This window comes from Ammospiza nelsoni, chromosome 9 (assembly GCF_027579445.1).
Source record: "Ammospiza nelsoni isolate bAmmNel1 chromosome 9, bAmmNel1.pri, whole genome shotgun sequence".
Taxonomy (NCBI): domain Eukaryota; kingdom Metazoa; phylum Chordata; class Aves; order Passeriformes; family Passerellidae; genus Ammospiza; species Ammospiza nelsoni.
In genome coordinates this window covers 36321435-36344154 of record NC_080641.1, presented here as the reverse complement: position 1 = coordinate 36344154, position 22720 = coordinate 36321435, and the positions used below count along the sequence as shown (strand labels likewise).

General features: G+C 40.2%; 2 protein-coding genes across 2 annotated transcripts in view; one reads left to right on the top strand and one right to left on the bottom strand.

Moving 5' to 3' along the window:
* Positions 1-14691, top strand: part of SLC44A5 (solute carrier family 44 member 5) — a 63633-nt gene extending 48942 nt beyond the window's left edge. The window contains exons 12-22 of the mRNA XM_059478053.1: positions 786-885; positions 4016-4108; positions 5046-5133; positions 5840-6102; positions 7163-7257; positions 7630-7733; positions 9050-9123; positions 10972-11042; positions 12122-12210; positions 12836-12920; positions 14495-14691. Of these exons, the coding sequence (XP_059334036.1) occupies positions 786-885; positions 4016-4108; positions 5046-5133; positions 5840-6102; positions 7163-7257; positions 7630-7733; positions 9050-9123; positions 10972-11042; positions 12122-12210; positions 12836-12920; positions 14495-14607 (1175 nt within the window). The 3' untranslated portion in view covers positions 14608-14691. The remainder of the gene's footprint in view (positions 1-785; positions 886-4015; positions 4109-5045; positions 5134-5839; positions 6103-7162; positions 7258-7629; positions 7734-9049; positions 9124-10971; positions 11043-12121; positions 12211-12835; positions 12921-14494) is intronic.
* Positions 14692-18080: 3389 nt separating this feature from the next.
* LOC132076585 (basic salivary proline-rich protein 2-like) lies at positions 18081-20834 on the bottom strand. Its single transcript, XM_059477714.1, has 3 exons — positions 20830-20834; positions 20052-20563; positions 18081-18265 (listed from the first exon to the last, which is right to left on the bottom strand). The coding sequence occupies exons 1-3, from the start codon at positions 20832-20834 to the stop codon at positions 18081-18083; spliced, it is 702 nt and encodes a 233-aa protein (XP_059333697.1).
* Positions 20835-22720: the final 1886 nt, after the last annotated feature.

Sequence of the window (22720 nt, the reverse complement as noted above, 5' to 3'; positions counted from 1 at the left end):
AGTTCCCAGATTTTTCTTATTTCTACTGCAGAAGCAGGTTTTGAACCAACACGAATAGAAAGCGGACAGAAGCAGACTCTACTGAAATCAGAGTTACAATTCAAATGCTGCTTATAATTAAGAGCTCTCAGCTCTCTAATATCAGAGCATGATTCCAGCAACGCAACTGGAAGGTGAAAGTAATTGGACCAGGATGGTCCTATCCTAGTCTCTTTTTTTTTTTAACTTAAATGAGGTGAAAGGAGCTCATACCAGGGTAATACTCAAACAAACCTTTTGATTTTAGTACATCTACATTTTAGAACAATGTAGATCAGAAAAATGCACTCTCCATGAAAAACTTGACTCTTCATCTCCTCTTTTTTATTATCTAAATACTATAAATGAACAACAGTACAGCATGAATAAATGCTTGTATTATGAGCAAATTTCTTGTTTATGGGAAGTATATTTTGTAAAGGATGAATTGTATCTAAGGCTAGATACTGCAGTCACATTGAAGTTAATATTTTTCTGAGAATTAGATGTTCCATTTTTCTGTTAAAAACATAAATATCAGGGTCATATACACTCTGACTAACTCACTGCAAATAGAATTTTTTTTCAATGGGACTTCAAAACCTATGAAATGGGATTGAAGTTTGGCAGGTGCAGTTGTAGAAAGAAATGCTCAGGCACAGAATTTTATTCATGAACAATAGTTCAAATTACAAGGAAAAAATTACAGAAGCAGCATATTGGTTTTGTTCTTGATAAGTCTAATTTCTTTATTTGCTTGTTTACAGTGATCATACTTTGTGGTGTTGAAGTCATAATCATACTGATGCTGATCTTCCTAAGAAATCGGATTCGGATTGCTATTGCACTGTTGAAGGAAGGTAGTAGGTATGTTTGTCTGATTTTAATATATGCTGAATTTTGTTGAATGATCTCTAGAGTACACTCTTCTAGAACTCTATCTTGCATTACCAAGGGCAGAAAATTGGGGTTTAAAATACCACACTGCATTTGTTGCGTGAAGCAGGTTCAACAAGGAATTCACAGGAGGCGTTCAAGGAATATCAGTTACCTTTTAATGAGGTCGTGCTTAATAGAGCTTTCTCTTTTAAAGTAAGGTATTTCTTACCTTTCTGCTTCTTGCCTTAAGAATTCATACATTCTTAATGTTACCACATATGCTTAGTGCAAAGAAGGTGTCTCAGCAGAAAATCTAAGTGTGGTATACTGTTTATAGGAGGCTGGGACCTGTAGGTGCCAACTTTTCTCTGTCATTGGATTGTTCCTTGAGTCTTATACTAGTGGTAGAGGATTAGTGTTGTTTTGGCTTTGGCTTCTATTTAAGAAAAGACCAGGAGATTCTACTGGGTCCAGTCAAACTTCTGTGTGGACAGGCATAAATCTGCAGAGAGAAAAAGAAACTTCTGTGACCAGACATTGTAAGAGGATGTGGTCTAAGATACGTCTTCTTAGCTCTGAGTAAAGAAGAAGGCAAACCAGGATATGGGAGTTCTGGGCTAAAGGGACCTCTTTGTTGTGTGTTTCCTGAAATCTGCATAGGCTTTGTTCACAGTGGTTCCTATTCTAAGCAGTTTTACACAGAACATTTAGTGGGTTTTTTTTGTTTTGTTTGGGATTTTTGTTGGGTTTTTTTCCTTTGTTTGGTTTGGTTTTTTTGTTTGTTTTTGGTTTGGTTTGGAGTTTGGATTTTTTTAATTGAGAGTATTACAAAGGATAAATGGACTTAAAATTCAATGACTTAAAATGTCACTCGGATTTCACTGCAAATAGGCTATGGTCTCATAGGTCCATAAAGCAAGCCTGTGTTCTCAGAGCACATAGCGTTAGCTCTAAGTTTATCTATGAGCACTTGCTTGTGGTTTTCTGCCATCTTTATTGCCTCTGTGGTTCCCAGGAATCACAATTTGGGATTTTTGTCATGGAATTAAGAAATACTGAAGTTCTGCATTTAGCCAGGTATCTGTTTCCTGTCTTATGCTACTGTGCAATTAGAACATAGCAATTAATTTAGGCAGCACTAAATTATACTCTTTAATTAATTACTCATTCATTAAAATCCAGGAACACTTTTAACGTTCTTCAAAACCTTTGTTCACAGTCTTGACAGGTGGAAGGATTTTAGAAAGTTCATAAACTTCTTGCTGATTAGTAATAACATTCTGTAGTTTTCCAGCAGCATGGAAAGGTTACTTGAAGGTGAACTTCTTGCTTTCATGCATAATGGATGAGATGAAACACTGTATGTAATTACTGTAAACCTAACAGACCAGGTCATATATTTAGGAAGATAAAAAATAAGGTGCTAATGATTGGAAATCAAATTATGTTTTTCAATACCTTTTAGCTACATTTTCAAAAATATTAGTTATAATGCCAGTAATTGACTTGAAATCCATAATTAGAAACAAGAGTTGTTAATCAGTGTTTTGGAATAATAGGGCATGGTCTTAATGGTAACTAAATGGTAACTAAGTCGCCCTGTTTTTCTAAGTTCTTCTAAGCCTTTTGATGTTTACATTTTTGTAATGGAGTTCTCATGCACTTTATGTAAATAATGATTGTTTTTGCCTTCCTTTCTGGAGGAGGAGAAATTTCATGGACTGTTGATTTGACCAGTGTCATTGAAGAGGTGGCAATTTCATCCTCCAATCCAGGATCACTTTTCCAATTCTATATATATCAAGGTCGAGAAATAAACTTCCCTTTTTTTTACCTTGGAGGTTCCAGCGTGCGTGTTGTTTTATTTCATGTCCTATTGTAATACTAAGAGGCTTGCCAATAACTGCTGAACACAGCCAATTTGTTGTGATTATTTCTCAAACAGCATAAGTCTGTGTCCTCCTGTGTGACTTGTAATAGACTTTTTTGTCTCTGTGCTCAGACAGCAACTGATGTTTGGCTCAAAACCTCTGGATTGGACATGACAGTTTCCTTGAATTCCCCCCAGCATTTACTACTTTACCTTTAGAAACTGAGTAAATTTTTCTCCTTTTGCTGTCTGGAAACTGCATCCTATAAAACAAATGACATCAGAGGTGCCCTAAGTTATAGAAGAAATACTGTAAAAAATAGTACTAGACATAAAGGCTTGTGATAAAGACAGACAGCCTGTAAGTTTAAGTAAACAAAGCACATGCTTTCTGAATTTTCATCCAGTGAGATACCCAGTTGGAGATGTTCACTTCTGGGATAGCAGCAGGTTTACCAAGAGGGCTGGTGTCAACTCCCACTTCCAGAGAATGAGTCCCTGGCAGAGTGGGAACTAGCATGGTCAAGTTCCTGCCACTAGTCACATTCTAGCCACAGGAATTAGCAGTAGAATATCAGGCTACATATTCCTTGATATTAAAAGAAGCTGTCTAAGCTGTCAACAGAAAAAGGCAATTATTAATTTTGCCTTCCATTAGTCATAGGTGAGCACCACTTATGTACAGCATGTGCAAGGAAAGTCACACAAGTGCAGGAAGGTGCAGTCTGTCCAGGCATTGCAAAGACAAGTTGACTGTCTCTGCCCCTACCTAGCTAGCACTTAAGGCAGGAAAGTTGCTGGGAACAGAGTTGTCAAATACAAAATAGAATAAGGTCGTTTCAGTTCTGTAGGAGTGAAGGAAGAACACAGGATGAGCAGAGTGGGAATTAGGACATAAAGGGTCTGCAGCAGCTGGCAAGAAGATGTCATGGAAATCAGTTAATGGCCTTGGAAAGAGATAGGTCTCTGAAGAAATCATGAAGAAGGAGAAAGTAGAAGATAAGCTGGAACATGGCAAATGGAAAAAGTTCACTCTAGTACCATTGATAAAAGTGGAGTGGTAGAAATGACAAAGTCGAGGCTTGAATACATAAGAAAAAAAATTCCTGCAGTATTCTGAGATCCCAGTACTAGCTTATGCTATGAGTGTCAACAAGGTTCTGAAACTAAAATTGCTAGAAGATGACTGATAAAAAGCTAGTTTCTGGAATTGTTACAGCTTATTGATATATTTTGTTTCTTTTATAGGGCAATTGGCTATATAATGTCTACACTGTTCTACCCAATTGTCACCTTCTTACTCATTGCAATTTGTATTTCCTACTGGGCTGTGACAGCTGTGTATCCTTCTGTCTGTGTACCTATCTGGAGCAAGTTTTCTGGTCTGCAAAACTAGATAATTTTCTGCTATTTCACGTTAATTAAACCAATATTAAGAGGACTATTTGGTCACTTAGCACTTACTCTTCTGATGCAGTCTTCTGCACTGCACATCTACATGTGATGCACAAACCAGACAGTGATTTTATTAGATTAAAAAAAAAACTGGACTAAAAGTCAGGCCAAGGCAGGGGGGTTGTACAAAGCCTTGTGTACTGCATAAGATTGACTCTTGGGGGTGAAATGGGCCCTCAGTGAAGAGTGAATATGGTCTTTAATGTGCTGTGTGCTCCATAGGCCTGATGTTAATGGTTTCTTAGTTAACTGGAGGTGGAACGGGTTATGTATGTGTTTTGTTCAGAAAAATATGAGAAAGGAGAGAGTGAATATACAGTGAACTATCTCCTCTGAATTGCCTAACAGCAATCACTGTTTGTTCCTCAACAACAAGGGTTTGGTAAGTATTAAAAAAGGGGAAAACTGCTGATTAAAAAGCAGCTGTTATTTCATATTCAAAGAGTGTCAGTTGTTGCTGATCAGGGCAGTGTTAATTCATCCTTATGCTCTGTATCTACTTCTGCCAAAATACAAGAACTACTGTATAATCTGCTTTGTCAAAGATAGATATGGAGGAGAGATGGGGATGGTTTTCAATGTTATGTGCCCTGCCCATTCTGGTCAGGGGTTATTACAGCTCCAGGGATGAGTTTGCAGTAGTCCTTTAAGTAATGAGAGTGCTTGGTCTTGTCTGTCAACCCTTCAGCTCTATCTCTGCAGAGCAAGAGCAGTTTTTCTGTTATATATGCAAGTTCTTTGGAGCTAGTGGTTACCCACTGCAGAATCCTAAGTTGCTCAGAAACCACAGTTCTGTGATTCCTCCTTAAAATATTTCATTCAGTTTTCTGGCCACATCAGGAGAACCTGTGTATAAAGTAATGGCTAATCAAACACTGTGCAAGTATGCAAACCTGACTTGTGACCCAGAGGTAAGTGTAACAAATACTTACCTATAGGGAAAGCTATACTGACTGCATTTCTTAATCACTATTGAATGCACTTCTAGTAAAAAATGTGCATGTTTTAATTAATGAGTCCCCATGTTAAATCTGAAAATATTGCCTGATGTTCAGGTAACACTTCTTTATTTTACAGACATAAACTGGTTTTTCTCCTAAACTGTCTTGTAAATGTTAGCATTCTAATTTACAGAGTGAGAAAGGAAGAGACAAAAATAAAATTTTATAGGAAAGATGCTCTTGAATTTGTGAGGTCTTCCGAAGGCAGTGGTAAATGTTGAAAGCTGCACCTCAGAGTTGCTCAGGGACTAGCCATGATTTGAAGCAGAAGCTTAGTTTCTTCTGGCACAGTAATTACCTTTATGAAGCTCCAAAAATATTTGTCTTGTTTTTTTTTTTTTAATTTTGCCTTCAAATTAAATTTTTCAAAATAAATTTGCCTTCAAAGTCATTTTTTTTACTTGGCTCTGGGTTTGAATTTAAGGCTTCTTTAAAAACTAGCATAAATCCTTGATATGAATCCTTAAATATGTAAACAGGTTACGTAGTGTTGCAGTTTTGAATGACATAATGGAACATCAAGCAGAGTTACGTTATTTGTATTAACCTGCTAAACTTCAGACACTATGTATATAGAATTCATTACTTATGATTGTTTATTTTTCTTTCTGTTTAGACTTTTAACACAACCAATGTGACTAAATTGTGCCCAGGTGCTCAGTGTACTTTTGCTTTTTATGGAGGAGAAAGCCTGTACCATAAGTACATCTTCATCTTCCAGTTAGCCAATGCCTTTGTCTTTCTCTGGCTGGTGAACTTTGCAATTGCACTGGGTCAGTGTACCCTTGCTGGTGCCTTTGCCTCTTATTACTGGGCTTATAGAAAACCAGCTGATATTCCACTGTGGCCACTCTTCTCTTCATTTGGACGAGCAATACGGTAAGACTGTGGAGCTGGAAGCGAGCCTTGTCATGTATCGGACAAATGCTCTTTTTCCATCTAGGGAAGCCAATCTTAGAATATCATAAGAAAATGATTAGTCAGCATTATGGTTTAATCTCAGTGGCAGTCAAGCCCCCCACAGCTGCCTGCTTGTTCCCCCACAGTGAGATGGGGGAGAGAATCTGAAGGGTGAAAATGAGAAAGCACGTGGGTTGAGATTAAGACAGTTTAATAGGTAAAAGAAAGCTACATGCACAAGCAAAGCAAAGCAAGGAATTAATTCCCCATTTCCCACTGGCAGGCACGTCCCCAGTACATCAGGGCTTCTTCATGTGTAGCAGTGTTTTGGAACAACAAACTCTGTAACTTGAAATGCTCCCCTCTTACCCCTCCTTCCACCAGCTGTTACTGCCTGGCACAGCACAGTATGGTGTGAAGTATCCCTGGGGTCATTTGGCATCCACTGTCCTGGCCATGTTCCCTCCCAGCTCCTCATGTACCCCCAACCTGCTTATCAGTGGGGCAGGGTGAGGAGCAGAGCAGTTCTTGGTGCTGTGCAAGTACTGCTCAACACTGGCTAAAACATGGGTGTGTTATCATAATTGTTCTGATCAGAAATCCTAAACGAAGCATAGCACAAGCTACTATGAATAAAACTAGTCCATCCAACCAACACAATTGGGAAGATGTAGTTTTTAGGTGAAGACTGCATCCTGTAGCCCTACAGCACCAAGGCTGCTGCAGCTCCCTGCCCCTAGATCCACCCAATTGTAATGCTGAGCAGGTACTCCCGGTAGACACACACACGAAATACATGTACACAGCATGTACATGTACACAGATTGAGAGACAGACACTCACAAACACCAGCAGCGCCAGTGGCTTCATCCTGTTCCTCTGTGGTGGATCAGGGTAAAGGTCCATTCGTTTTGTGTAATTCCCACTAAAGGACCTTCCTTCACTTCTGATTTTATTTGTATATACATGCATATATGCATACATATATCCATGTACATAGGCACATGTGTGACATAACAGTCAAATATTTTGTTTTTAGATACCATACAGGTTCGCTGGCATTTGGAGCCTTAATTCTTGCAATTGTCCAGCTTATTAGAGTAATACTGGAATACCTGGATCACAAACTGAAAGGTGAGATTTATTAATCTGCCCTAGGTTGTTAAGACCTTCCTTGCTATATTACTTCCTTACTTTCCCAAGCTGTTTTTTGGCAAGGAAAAGAGACTAATTCCACATTATCCATTGTAGTTTCTTTGGAAGCCAGTAAATTTGTGTTCATTTACTTAAGCTGAGTCTATGTTCTTGGGAACCTAATGCAAAGTTCAGATGGGATATGAGTCTGATCTAATTGAAAGCTAGTGAGTTAAATTTGGTTGAGAGAGAGAGTTCATACCAAGAAATAAAAATATAATGTCACAATTCAAAGTCTTCTGAATAGCTTTCTACATTCTGAAGACTATTAATGAGTTCTATGTATGATGTACTCTCTCCTGCTCTTTTCAGGTACTCAGAACTCCTTCACTAGATTCCTACTCTGCTGCCTCAAGTGCTGTTTCTGGTGTTTGGAAAAATTCTTAAAATTTATAAACAGAAATGCCTACATCATGGTATGTCCCATATCTGCATGTTGTCTCCCCTGTCTAGAACATTAAAATATCCTAGACACTACTAGTTCATCAAAAGCCAGCAGTATATTTAAATCTGCTGATGATGGGATTTATGGGAGTTTTCAGTACATGTGTGTGGTTCTACTATGAAAAAGTACGATATTTTTTCCTTCTAATTTCAACCTCTTTTTTTCCCTGTCTTTGTTCATCACCCTCCCCCCCCAAAATAAGTGGGAAGGGATGGAATAACTGGTTAACTGCCCTGTAATTCAATAATTGATACCCCGATTTCAACAGGAATATTAGCTTATTTCATATTGCATGTTGATGACATTTCTGTTTGGAGGTGATAGTTGAATAAGGAGTTCATAAGGCATGTGATGATTGTATTTCCACCTGGAAGTTAGAAGCACAAATTCTACTAGCAGAAGCAGTGATATTTCTCTCAAATAAGCCTTCTTAGCTTCCAGATAAGAGAAGTTTGAAATCTTCACATAAATTAACATACACAGATTTCAGCCTAGGATGTTTTGGCTGGAACATTCTAGGCTGAAATCCGTGTATGTTAATTGATGTGAAGATGTTGTGGGTTTTCCAGTTGTAAGCAATTTTGGTGTTTGAATGGTACAGTCACAGACTTCTCGTCTCAGAGGAGGTGGCTGTAGTGGGTCCATTACAACCTGTGTTGATGTAATTGATATTACAAATTTTTGCCATCTTGAAGAGGAAGTGTTTTTGACAATCTTCTTTACAGTTCATAAACTGTCTGAGCTGAGAGCTGTTCTGGTATATCTTACCCTGGTGAACACTATTCCAGGAAGAAGTAGTTTTGTTCCTGAATAGCTTTTGCTGCTTTATTTTATGCAGATTTCTTCTTCAGGGAAAGCAGCATCAGGTCCAAGGAGATAACTACAGGGGTAGTCATCTCACTTGGGCTCACTTCAGCTCTCCAAGTGCCTATTCTTTTCCACTGACTATAAATCTAGTTTAGGTAACTAGCAAAGGGAGAAGAACGCCTTGACAAGTACCTTTTTTGCTGTGCTTAGCAAAGTAAGTACTTAGTCTAGTACCTGTGAGATCACAAGGGGTAGCGTGCTCATTGTCAGGTGATTTGAAGGGGAAAGATGGATAATATTCTGTCCCAGCCTGATGGGAAACATTGAGAAGTAGCAGGTGACTGAGGAAAGTGTTTTATGTTCATCTGAGTTTCAAGGCCACAAATTAGGGAGAACTATGCATTACGTGCAGATGGATCCTGGCATATGAGAACGTAGCCTAATTATTTAAATTACTTAACAGCCACTGTTATTTTACAGATTGCCATATATGGTAAAAACTTCTGCACCTCAGCAAAGGAAGCATTCTTTTTGCTCATGCGGAACGTGGTGAGGTAAGGGACTGTCTCCTTCCCTTCTTGGAAATGTCAGGAGTTCCTACTATTGCACTCTGTGGGCACACTTCTTTCCCATATCTTCTCCAAATACTGAGTGCCACTTCTGTCCTCAAATGTGGCCCTCACTTCTTACGCTCCATGAATAACAGCTGGCTGGCCAGTGTAGTAACCTATGCAGAGTTGATGGACTCTCATTGTTTTGTGATCGGTCCTTTAAATTCCTAAGTACCCAGTACATTGTAATAATGCCTCCAAGAAACAAGTGGAGCTTCTGAGAGGAGATCTGCAGATAGATGGGAATGGGGTGCTCATCATCTGTCATATGTTTGTTTTTTGAGCTTTGGTCCACTTGGTCTGAGAAAGGGAAAGGAAAAAAAACCTAAGTCTTCAGATTCATTCAGAAATCTTATGAGGTGTTGGAGAGTGGAAGTAAAGAACACAGAATACTTTCCTTTCAAAAAGATTGTCTTTAACATAACCAGATGTCCTCTGATGCTTAGAAATTTCCTGGCCCTTTTTTCCACTACTGAGTGTGTTGCCAAACTCCCTGTTCTCATCAGTACTTTCCTTCTTTGCTTCTAGCTCCTCCTTTGCTACTGTAAGATCAAAACGTAATGGGAGAATAACTTAGGAGCAGGCCATATTGATGCAATACAACACAATCTAATTACCAAGCAAGAGACTCAGTAAAACTGGTTAGGTAGTTTAAAAGCATTAAGAGAAGGACTGGATGAGGAGAGAAATGGAGGCAAGGGCTGAAAGATGAAAGTGGAAATGGCACTTAAGTAAGAAGAGAAAAGAACTGGAGCTGGGAGATGGAATATCTTCACTGTGTTACCCTGTACTAATATCAGGACAGTGATGTCCATACTGGGTAATGCCTGTGCAATAGGAGAGCAGCTGCCTTCATTTCCTTACAGAATATCACTTCTCTGCCCTTTATGGTTTTGCTCTTAATAAGAGCAATAGTGAAGAGATAGACATATAATTCTGTTGTTTCAAATAAAAATGTTTTTATCTTGTGCATTTTGCTAAATCTGAATTCTGACTGGTTAATGATGATTTGTCTCTTTAGTAGTTCTTAACATTCATTTTTCGCAGTAGTCAGTTCTGTGTATTACCACATCCATAGTGGTAATATGGTCCTTCTGTGCTGTCAAGAGGTTGAAGATACAAAGTTAATTTTTCATCCCATAATTTATCTACAGTTTATGATAAGACAGGCTGGCAGAACATTGAACAGAAACTGCCTGCTGTGCTTCAATGAGAGCTGCAGATTTATTATCAGCTTTTCTGTCTGCCTTTGTTCATCTGTGATTATCTTCCTGCTCTGAACCTTCCTGCCTTCCATGTTGTACCATGATGTCTTAGAATAGTAGATTTGGCATGGTATGAGTTCATGAAAGATGGCCTGATAGGACTAAGTGAAAAGGCGGCCTACCAGCAATCTACATAAATATGGCTTTTTGTTTTGATCTGTACTTCTATTCTTGCCTGGCTTATCTGTGCCCCTAGAAGAAAGGCTGAAATAAAAATATTTTGAAGTTTTGGGTTGTTTGATTTTTTTTAAACCAACTTGAGGAATAAATAGTCTCCATGTCAGTCCTGTAGCAGCATTGCTACATTAAGGCCTTGCCCAACAAAGGCTCAGTGCTTTTTTGCCTCCTGAGATGATGCTGTAGCAGTACCCATCTCAGCACTGCCTGTCTGTGGTGCTGTGTTGTCAGCCTCTAAAACCAGCAGAAGACAGCTTCTTGTCATGTTTTGCAATTATCCATAGATTTAAGGAGAAAGAATACAAATGTCTGGTTGTGATGATTGTCTCATTTGTCCTTTGCTAAACAGGGTTGCAGTTTTGGACAAAGTTACAGACTTCCTTCTATTTCTGGGGAAAATCCTTGTTGCTGGTGGTGTAGGTAAGCTGCTTGTTTGTTTTCTAAATGGTATGCTTTATTTTCTGGTACCCACAAGCATGCCTGCCATATTCATGTATGCTTAGTTAGCAGCTGGAGGTTCTGATTTGTCTAACTATTTGGAAATCTGTTTTTGTGTTTCTAGGATTTGCTAGATTGATCTAAAACCAATTTTTTCCCTTTCTCCCCCCTGCCCAGCACTTGGTTTGCCTTGACAGAGTCTTTTCCATAATTGCTTTTACAGCTTTTGAATGTGTGGCTGGTGCAAGGACTTCTGCAGCCACATCATCATAGTTGCATCAAACCAAATTCACATCCAATAAGTCAGCCACAGTCAGTTCTCCTTCTATAAGAACTGAACAGAATTGCAAATATGATTCACTTGGTAACAGACAATTGCCTATAGATGTGGTGGTACAGGTCTGCAGGACCTGAAGCTTTGCTGAATTTGAGCCCCTATATCTATAGGCTATAGTAAAAGAAATAGTGTATTTGTAGCATCCTTATAGGGTTTTCTTTGTTATCTGTAGATGTCAAATAGATTATTCAGTAGAGTAGTTATCAAGTAGACTATTCGTGGTATTTTGTGACAGAAAAGTGTTTTTCTATCTTTTAAATGAAGCACTTTCAGAAATTTGGGTTGGCAGTGTTCTGTTGTGGTTTTTCCAAATTGTCACAGCAGTTTCACAAACCTATTTTACATATAGCCATATTTTGCATTCTGTATACTTTCAAAGTTAACTAATTAATTATATTTTAATCAAAAGTAAAACTAGTACCAAGAGCTGATATAAAGTGTTTTGTCATCACTGTAGAATTACAGTATTTATTAATTTTGCTGTTAAATTCAGTAGAATAGTGAAACAAAACAACTCATTACAGTCTTTCTGGGCCCATTAATATCTTTATGGTAATTGATTAATTTACATATCTCTTCTGTTAGATAATTGGTATTGAAGAATGTATTGTTTACAAACTTGTATTGAAACCAGCCTTGGATCTGTTTTCTGTCTTATCCATTCTTTAGATCCTGGGTAATTAGAGCTAGCATGGAAATAACTAATTGCCTGTGCTTCTTGCAGGTGTTCTTGCATTCTTTTTCTTCACACAGAGAATACCAGTCTTTGCACAGGAAGTGCCAATGCTAAATTACTACTGGGTACCATTGTTGGTAAGGCAACCATTTAATTTCCTGCATGCCTGGGGCAGTTTGAGGTGCTCAGACTACTCAGGGCATGGTCTGGTAACAGCTTCTTTGGTCAGTGTCTCAGTGGCATAGTATCCACTCTAGTGAGAACTGAGCTGCTGCCCTCCAGTCCTTGGGATCCTTCAGACAGAAGTGGCACTGCAGTGGCTCTGAATCTTGAGAAAAATTCGGTTTCACATTTCCTCAGACTTCCCAGGCAGCAAGACACTGATGACAGTGTGGCTTCTAATGGAAGGGACTTGCAATGCATCTCTCTCTCCTTTTGTAAGCCCCCCCTTAAAATTCAGGACATCTCTGAGTGATTCTTGAAGGAGTTTGGAATATTCTTGGCATATATTCTCCTCAGAGGTTGATATAATTTCAGTTTGGAGCTATTTCCAGCTGGAAAACTAGAAGCTACTACATGTTAGGATGCTGTGTCTTGAAATTGTGATCCCTGTCCACAGCACTGGTAACCTTTGGAAGAAATACAGAGCTGAGATTAAATTCTTCTAAATTTGCATAGCAGACTAGGCTTCCTACTTGTGTTATTACTACCATAGTGGCGCTGAAAGAAATTTGGAGGTTTATTGTGGTTTGTTTTTTGTAGACCGTCATCATTGGCTCCTACTTAGTTGCACACGGGTTCTTCAGCGTCTATGCAATGTGTGTCGACACACTTTTCCTCTGCTTTTGTAAGTACTACATTTCAGTGTTACCTGTAAGTCATGGAAAGAGGAGTAAAAAATCATCTTATCTTCCAGACACAGAAGTCTGGTGGCATACTAGCAAACTGTATGAAAAATTAGCAGCCTCTTTTCATATTGGCTCTGTGATATGGTCTTCCATGCTTTAGTGTTCAAATTTAATTACTTTAAGAAGTGTAAGGTAGCTTTATGGTTTATGGAAATATCTGGGTTTTGTTTTTCAGATGTTCCTTAAATTTCATTAAGTTTGCTTCTGGGTGCTTTGTGAAGAGTCAGTCCTGTACAGTTTTGATTTGCTTAAGCGTCTTGACAGTAACGAATATATTCTTTGGTATATAGATGGTACTTTGTTTTCAGTTTAATAACCCCGAGCAAAGTATTATGCTGAATTACCTTTAAAGATTCTGTGAAATACCACTTGAAGCTAACTGTCTCTTGGACTCCCAGTGGCAAACAATCAAAGGGACTGCTGTTCAGGCTGCCCAGATAGAGAATACTAAAATTACAAAAGAAATCTGCTGTTCTTGAATTAGGATATGATTATAAGAAGCAGGTGTCCTTAGCATGTAGTACCTTCCGTGTGCTGTATTTTTCTATAATGAAAGCCATTCTGGTAGGTCCAAGTGTGTTGCCATGTGGCAGGACACAAGTAGAAGTTAGTTACATGGTAGTGGTTGTTCTTGCAATTTGCAAATTATTTGATAATACTAAGGGAAATAGTCATAGGCTTCATCTTTCATAAGTATACACTATGCATTACTGAAGTGAGGCAAACATGGTAATACTGATTCTTTAAACACTCACTTTAACCTCACTTCCATAGAAACTAAGGTTAGCAGGGATTCTGAAAAACCGGGTTGCCAAAGAATCATAGGAATAAGATCAGTTAGAAAACTCAAAATTGGTATTTAGTTGAGAACTACATCCTATTTATCTCATTTTATGGGCTTTGGTTCTAAGCAACCATGATCACAGGCAAACATAGCACTAATAACACTCAGCTCCTACTTTTCTATAGGGAAAAAAGTAATGTCTGCCTTGCTTATTCATATTCTGTTCTACTTCCAATGCTACCATTAAGTAATGAACAATAGATCAGATAGAATATTATTAATTCACGGCAACAGGTTCTCAAATAAACTTTATCTTAGGCAGTGAAAAATGGTCCAGTTTTAGAAAGTGCTTAACTCCATGGCGGTCTTTGTGACACATTTTCTAGCAAGGGATTTCCAAAATAGCAGGGTTCAGTGAAGGAATGAGAGTTTTGAAAGTTTCTGCCAATACTGCCAAACCAAAGATCTGGAGAAAAAAAGGGGTATATTGCTATCATTAAAAAATGACAAAATGTTTGTGTCTCTGCATCATGTAAAACCTCTTGTGGTCTAAGAAAATAGAAATTTTATAATGTCATTCATCAACTTAATAATAAAGCTTAATTAGTTTGATTGCATTTCTTTTAATGTTGGGTCTATTGCTCTCTCCTTTTTTCAATTCTTTTTGTGTCTCTGTGTGTGGTTGTACTGCTGTTTCCTTTTTTGACTGGTCTGGCTGTGTAAATTCAGGTGAAGACCTGGAAAGAAATGATGGATCTACAGCAAAACCCTACTTCATGTCAGCTAGCCTCCACCGAATTCTAGGGAAGAAGAAACTAAGCCCTAAGAAGGCAGCGGGATAATGAACACCAAACCTCAACATCAAAAAGTGTCACTTTTAAGCAAAACGTGTAAAAAGTAGGCAAAAGTAAAAACTGTAAATGATGCTTCTGGTTAATGGGTGATTCTTTTTTCCTTTTGCTTATATAAAAAAAAGAGCAACATTGGTAACATTTAGCTAGTTTAAATGCATAAACTAACAGCTGTGAAAACAAGGCCACATTTTAGTTTATAGAGTGCCTATGAAAAGGAAAATGTAAATTTGAAACTTTTATAAGTGTATAATGTTTTAATAACTTTTGTAATACAAGTTGCTGCCTTAGATGACAGCAGTTTTGATAATGTTTCTTATAAGTGTATATTTGTAAAAGAAATCCAAGCAATTTTTTGAAAGCACTAACGTATAACCTAATTAGCCATAAAAAAAGATAGTTTGAGACTCCAGTTAACGAGGAGATGGTACTAAATTTGTAAATATGGTGCTATGATTGTATTTTTTTGTACAAGCTGGTTTGCAGCTATTTAAACTGTGATTATACATGCATTAATGATTTCCTACACTGAAAAATGTAGTGATATTTTAATCACATCCACAACTGCATCTTTTAAGACATGATGGTACCCTGCAGATCCCAAAGAAGGTAGTCAGAAAATACTCAAGTTGATACTGCTTGAAGTGAAGTTTTATGGGAGTTGTGCTTAAAAGATTATATAACTGAGAGAAGGTCACACTGCAGCTGAAGTGATTTGTGGTTTACACAAATGAGGTTTCGTCTGGTACAAGATGGTGAATGTATAATTTTTAGCTGATGTCTAAGAGAGATGCACATGTGTTAATATCCCCCTAACCCTGACAAGTCTCTGATTGCGTTCTGTGTTACAGGGAGGTTGAGCTTCACTGAAAGGAAAACTAAATGCAGTACTTTTTTCGTTGAACAAAAGTCTTCACTGTGTGTGCGTGCACAAGGAGTTCCATTGCCTCTGCCTAGCTTAGGAGGGCTCCAAGCCATTGGAATGACTTTGCAGGTGCACAGGGCTGGGGCTGCACTTCCTGCACGTCTCCGTGCTCCCAGTGGCTCACACAGTAAGGTACTAGGACATTGAACTCAAATCTTCTCGTGGTACAGAATGAATTATTCAACTACTGAAAGATGCTCTGAAAGATTTAGTTTGCTTTTTGATTGTTAAATTTGCCCAGTCATTAGTACAAAGTCATTAATACACCTGTTGGTAGAAAGCACATTAACGTTCGGTGGGGTTTGTGACCCTCCCAGTAGTGGAATTGTCACTGCCATTAAGTAACAGCTCTGCTGATGGAAAAAGTCTTAACACTGGAGAGTTTATCAAGTCTGTTACTACCAAGACAGAGCTAAAAAGACTTTAATTTATTAGTCTCCTGGGGGAGCCAAGGACCCAGCCATGCTGAGGCCTGCTCCTGTTTTTAATGGATTCCAGTGGATTGAAAAAGTTATTCCAGTACTTTCCAGGAGTGACATGTGCCATACATTTGCTAGTTCTGTGACAGGAGTTTAGCACCTGGAGATACTTTTCTAACCCTAGGTGTTCATTGGTGTCACAAAAAGAAGTGCAAATTCTTTTCGAGATGATTTGAAGGCAAGTTTCTGGGGAAAGTTTACTGACCATCTACATCCCAATGGGATTTTACTCTCTAACTTACAGCTCTGGTTTGTGATGTCTGTGATCACTGCAAAGGCAGTAACACTGTCCTTCATGCCATGGGTCTGGGGTCATGTTGATGCACAAGTGACCGCCATCCATACCCTTGCAGTCATGGGCATGGTACGATCTTGAAATTCAGGGACCTGAGGTGCAGGTGGGAGTATCCTTGTAAGCTTTCTCTTTGGTCCAATGTATGCTGGAGCCTTTTCCCTGAAGCAAAAATGAGGAGTTCAGTTTAGGACTGCAATAATGTAAAATAAAGGCATATGGTTTCAAATATAGGCAGCTTTAGATTTTGGTAACCACTCCTGAGATACCCTAGAGGAAACTTGACTTTTAGAAAGTACTGGGAATTCCACCTTTGGGGAAAAGAAAGGACTCCCGAGAGATTAAGTTTTTCGTCATCGTCATCATCATCATCATCATCATCATCATCATCATCATCATCATCATCATCATCATCATCATCATTCCTTTCTCATCATGTGCATGGTATGGATTACACACACACACACACCCTCCCCATGATTCTAATATTTTTTGAGAATGAAGTCAATAACTTTTGGGGGTATGTGTAACCATTCTGTGATTAAAGAAGCTGTTGATCTTGTTACAATCCATGTTTTAAAGCTTTTTTTTTTTTTTTAATACTAATGATTAATTTTCAGCTAAAGAAACTGCATTACATCATCTATATTTCTACTCAACTTGAGTGTCTTACTGGGAGCTCAATTGAAAAAGCATATTTCTGAATATAGCTTGCTTTTTTATCATATGAATGTAACCACAGAGTTTACTAGGAATAAAACATAATAGGAAATAGTATACAGTTATTTGATTAGAAAACTTTTGTAACAAACCTATGCATTTACTAAAGGAATTTCTAAAAGTGAAAGTTTTAAATTGTATTATTATTTATATATGGTAAAAATTATATATATGTATAAGTTTGCTCCTCTCACTATTTTGTGAAAGTATTTAGAATGTAACTGATCATCATTTTTGAGAAGAAAATTTAAAAGCCATTTTCTTACGATGTAATTATGAGAACTGTGAAAATACGAAGCAATACCATGTAGATTTTGTAATCAATAAATTCAGTAAGTAGAAATTATTTAATATTAAAATTGGCTTTCTAGAAATAAATTACAAATAATTAGTCAAAATAATACAAATATTTACTTGGGAAAGGTTCGCCTAAGATATTTGAAGACTATCTTATTATAATGGTTCCTAATTAATCCTGTGGGCCAGAGTCTGCAGATGCACACCACAGAGGAGGTACTAATATTGACGTTTTTGGATTTGGACTTTTACTTTGTTGCTTGCTTTAATATGAAATGAAAAATTGCTTTTTTTACTGTGGAGAGTGGAACACGGTCAAACCTGCCGTGTGCTTTGCTGCTGAGCCCGCCAGGGCTGGTGGCGCAGTGGCACCAGTGCAGCAGGTGAGCCCGCCAGGGCTGGTGGCACAGTGGCACCGGTGCAGCAGGTGAGCCCGCCAGGGCTGGTGGCACAGTGGCACCGGTGCAGCAGGGCTGCTGGGTCAGTGCTCGCTGCTGAGCCCGCCAGGGCTGGTGACGCAGTGGCACCGGTGCAGCAGGGCTGCTGGGTCAGTGCTTTGCTGCTGAGCCCGCCAGGGCTGGTGACGCAGTGGCACCGGTGCAGCAGGGCTGCTGGGTCAGTGCTCGCTGCTGAGCCCGCCAGGGCTGGTGACGCAGTGGCACCGGTGCAGCAGGGCTGCTGGGTCAGTGCTTTGCTGCTGAGCCCACCAGGGCTGGTGGCACAGTGGCACCGGTGCAGCAGGGCCGCTGGGTCAGTGCTCGCTGCTGAGCCCGCCAGGGCTGGTGGCACCGGTGCAGCAGGGCCGCTGGGTCAGCGCTTGTGGGCGCAGGGATGCAGGCGTGGGAGGCCAGACCAGCAGCTCCTGAGCTGCCCAGGGCATGCCAGGGTCGTGCCCGGCGCCTTCTCCCTGCCAGGAGCTGTGGAAAGCAGGTGGATCTGAAGAGAGACCCTTTTACATGAGCAGCAAAATAAACATTCTCTAAATCGCAAACAAGCAGAATGCAGAAACCAAGACAGTAGAAAACACCTGCTATCACATCCATGTGATCATGTTTGTTTAATTTGGTTTGGATTCACTGTATCTTCCTAAAGCATATTACTTTCATGTACGTGTTTTATACCAAAGTTTTAATGTCAAGCCTTCAAATTTTGTAAGAACAAGAAAAAACAAAACAAAAAAAACCAAAAACCCAAAAAAAACACACAAAAAAAAAACAACCACTACCACAAAAAAAAACCCAACAAAAAAACACCACACACACACAAAACCATCAAAACAAACAAAAAAACCCCCGTGGAAACAAAACACAGAAACAAGAAGATAGAATCATTTCTTCTGATGAGGATTTTTTTTCCAAACAGTATTCAGCAGATGATTCTTGGGTGATCCAAGGATGCTGAATATTCCTTTAAATGTTAGTATTCTACGAAATATTTCACTATTGCATGTTCTGCTGTAGAACAGGATGAATATTTTGGTGGATGCAATGTCAGGCTGATTCTTCAATTGTCAGTAAGTGTTCTTCCACAAGTGGGCTGTCAGACAAGTGGTTATGAAGAATAAACTGACTGTTTTTGAATTACCCAGAATGTCTCCCTTTGACCAGCCTGGACAGCTGTTTCCTTGCAGACAAAGTGCCTTACTGGCTGTTACTTTACCTGGATTACATCTTGAAATTCATTTATACCGTGTAGACTACAAAACAGAAAAGGCTAGAGAGGAAAACCAACACTTTATTTCAAATTGACTAACAAAAAATCAACTGTAGTAAGGATGTCAGGTGTGTTTGCACTGTGTGATGCAGCACACTGTTGCTGTTGAGAGATTATGAAAATTGATGGTGTGGTCCAGGAGAAAATGTAACAATAGTGTTGCAAATAAATGAAAACAGTGCAAGACTGTTCCATTTTTATACAGTAGATTTTTAAAATAGCTTTAATTTGTGATATTGTGGACTTCTGAGTAGGGCCTATTCTGCTTTCTGTTTACAATGATCATGTGTATTGTAGCTGTGTAACTGTGGGTAGAACTGGGCTCTTGCTACTTACAACACGAGAAGTAAAGCTAAAAATTACGTATATATTACTGTAATACATCTATTTGTGTGTTTATAAGCATAAGGTTCCTTCTCCATTTCAAGACTGATAATTTCTTATTCTGGAACCGTTTTATAAATTGTTCTAAATTTTTAAACTTTTGATACAGGCAATGATTTTTGGGGTAATTTGTAATTTGTACTGCACTGTAAACAATTGAAAATGAGTGTTTCTTCATGTTCAAGTAATACTAGTGCTATTAGTATTAAAATTGTCTGTTACCCTATGCTACAAAATGTCCACATGCATTTGTCCCAAATAATGAGTTTTAAAGCCGTACAAATGGCTCTTTGAGGTTTAAGAAACGAAAGGTAGGTTTTATTAATATGATTCTTAAGATCGTAATGTTTTGTCAAAACCGAATTAACACGAGCATGATGATTTGAGCTCTAAATCCTGTTGCTTCTGCTATGCAGAAATAGAATCCTATTGTTTAAGTATCTTTGATAACGGAAGTGCTTAATTCTGATTCACAGTTGTTGGGGATTGTTCTAATAAAGATTTCGATACAACCGGAGTGCGTCTGCGCCGCGCCGGGCTGTCCGCGGGGCGGGCGGGGGCGGAGCGGGGACGGGGACGGGGACGGGGACGGGGACGGGGACGGGGACGGGGACGGGGACGGGACGGGGACGGGGACGGGCGCGGGGCGGCTCCGGCTGCGCTGGGGCGGAGCGGGCGCGGTTGGTGCCGCGGGGCGCGGTTGGTGCCGCCGGCGCGGGGCCATGCGGAGCGCGGGTGCGGTTGGTGCCGCGGGGTGCGGGGCCGTGCGGAGCGCGGGTGCGGTTGGTGCCGCGGGGTGCGGGGCCGTGCGGAGCGCGGGCGCGGTTGGTGCCGCGGGGTGCGGGGCCGTGCGGAGCGCGGGCGCGGTTGGTGCCGCGGGGTGCGGGGCCGTGCGGAGCGCGGGCGCGGTTGGTGCCGCGGGCGCGGTTGGTGCCGCGGGGCGCGGGGCCGTGCGGGGCGCGGGTGCGGTTGGTGCCCCGGGGTGCGGGGCCGTGCGGGGCGCGGGTGCGGTTGGTGCCCCGGGGTGCGGGGCCGTGCGGGGCGCGGGTGCGGTTGGTGCCGCCGGCGCGGGGCCGTGCGGGGCAGCCGCTGCCGCGAGGAGCAAAGCAGAGGAGGCACCAGGAGGGGCCGCGGCTCCTGCTTGGAGGGGAATTCTGGGGTTTAGTTATAAAGGACGGAGGATTGCTTGTTACAGTTTTTCATTTGAATTTAGATTTTTTTAAAACAATGTAATAATAAACTATACTGGGTTTTGTCTGAATCTGAGTTGAGATCTTATATGAAGCAAGGCATATGGCTAAAATGATACCATAGAACTCAGTAGAAATCTTTTTTGAAGTTTAGGAGGCTCACAGTCATATTTTCCCCTGTCTTTGTGAGAAGAGAAGAAACCTTTACTGTACGCCATGAGTTGGCTGAGCCTCACAGGCAGATGACCTGTGGCAGATGACTCCCAATCTGGCCAGTTTGCATATATTTTTCTGGAGGACAGTAAAAGAAAAAGGCCACCACCAAGCCTCATGCAAAAGCTTTTCGGGGATGGGGATGGAATTCAGCAGACAGCAGTGGAGCACTTATTTTGAGTGGGGAAAAAGGAAGAATTTGGACTCAAGGTATGCCTTGTAAATCGTTCCACTCCCCATGGGGAGCCTTGTCTGAAGTTGCTTCTGGCATTTAGCATTCCCTGCAATGAGACCTTGAATTAGCAAAGCGAGTTTTTGAGTTAGCAAAGAAAGCTGGTATGGCTGTGTGTTTGGTATTCAGTGGCTGGATAGTGAATATATGCAGACATAGACTCTGTGTACGCATAGTTGCAGCATATATCATTTAAGGGAAAATGAGTGCGTATGAGGCTTATACTATATGATGCTGTTTTTGCAAGGGTTAAATGCTATCAGCTTTGGTGGGGAGGCTGGTTGATTTGTGCTGTCCAGTCACTGGCCATGAGTAGCAGTACTTGTTCGGCCCAGGTCTGTGCCACAAGGGGTGGTAGGCAGCTGCTGGAAAAGGGATTTTGTGACGAAGTTGTGGGTTTGATCCCAGTGTGGGCTCTTCACCTAAGAGTTGGATTTGATCTTTGAAGACCCCTTCCAACTCAGAACATTCTGTGATTCTTTGAAAGCAAATGCTTATGGAGAGGGGAATGACACAGTCTAGGAGGAGGTTTAGATGTGGGCCAGTTCAGTACAAATTAGACAGTGAAAGGTGAACAAGTAAAAGTGATCTTTAGAGGAATATTGGTGTTCCTTGAGCACAGGTTAGCAGCTAGACTGGCTGAGACCATGCCACATGGGAAGAGGTACATTACAGTTGCTTGGAAGAGATAAAAGACCCTACTGTTCTATGGTTAATCTCCATGAAAGTTAGTGTAGTTACTTTTGTTTCCCTTTTATTTATTTTGGGGTTTTTTTCATTTGATGCAAATTTGGCAAACAAAACCTTCATGCATTTTGTTCTGTAAAGCATTGCTGTAAAGCTCAATTTTTTTTTCAGTCCAGAAAGTAACAATAGCAGTAAAGCATTTTGTAGGTTAAAGAATATTGAGTACAAGTGATCATGTATAGCCTGGAAGAATCTAACATAGCGTCCCAGACACTGGAAGGTAAATTGTAATATTAAAGTTATTTTAAGGGGATTCTGGAGCATAGAGGACCTTTACTATGTGTCTCATATGTATGTTGTTATTTTGATTAAAATCTGACATTTTTATTTTTTGAACTAACATCAGTGTCTCCTGTTAACACATGCAGCCTGTTGGAACTGACTGCAGCTATTAGTTATGTTGTCCTCCTTCAGCAAATGTCAGGTTTACTAATAAAATTGCTTTCTTGCCTCTTTTAAAATTTGTTTTCAGACTGATGGGTTTTTTTATCTCATATGGTTTTCTTGCTATTCACATTACATTTAAATCTAATGTTGGCTGCATGCCATAGAAACTTTAATCCACATCCAGATCAGTTCAAAGGCTACATGGAGCTTTTTCTCTTGCACGAGCAGTCTGCTCTCCAATCTTTTCTAGGGATCCTACTTTTGCAGTTTGTTCTTTTTGGTTAGCCAAGAGGAATGTCCTGTGGTGGCGAGTCTCCCTGGCAGCCCTGGAGCGTGGGCCAGTGACCCATGTCACCAGCTGGTGGAACACGGCGTGGCTGCTCATTTTCAGTCAGGAGGCTTTTTGGGAAGCGCTGGTGTTCTGAGCGCCTTGCTCAGGGAGGCGCCTTCAGGCACTGGTGCCAGGTGCTCAGGGGAGGGGAAAAGAGGCTGCCCCACTCTGCTCTGGCACCACGAGTTGCCGTA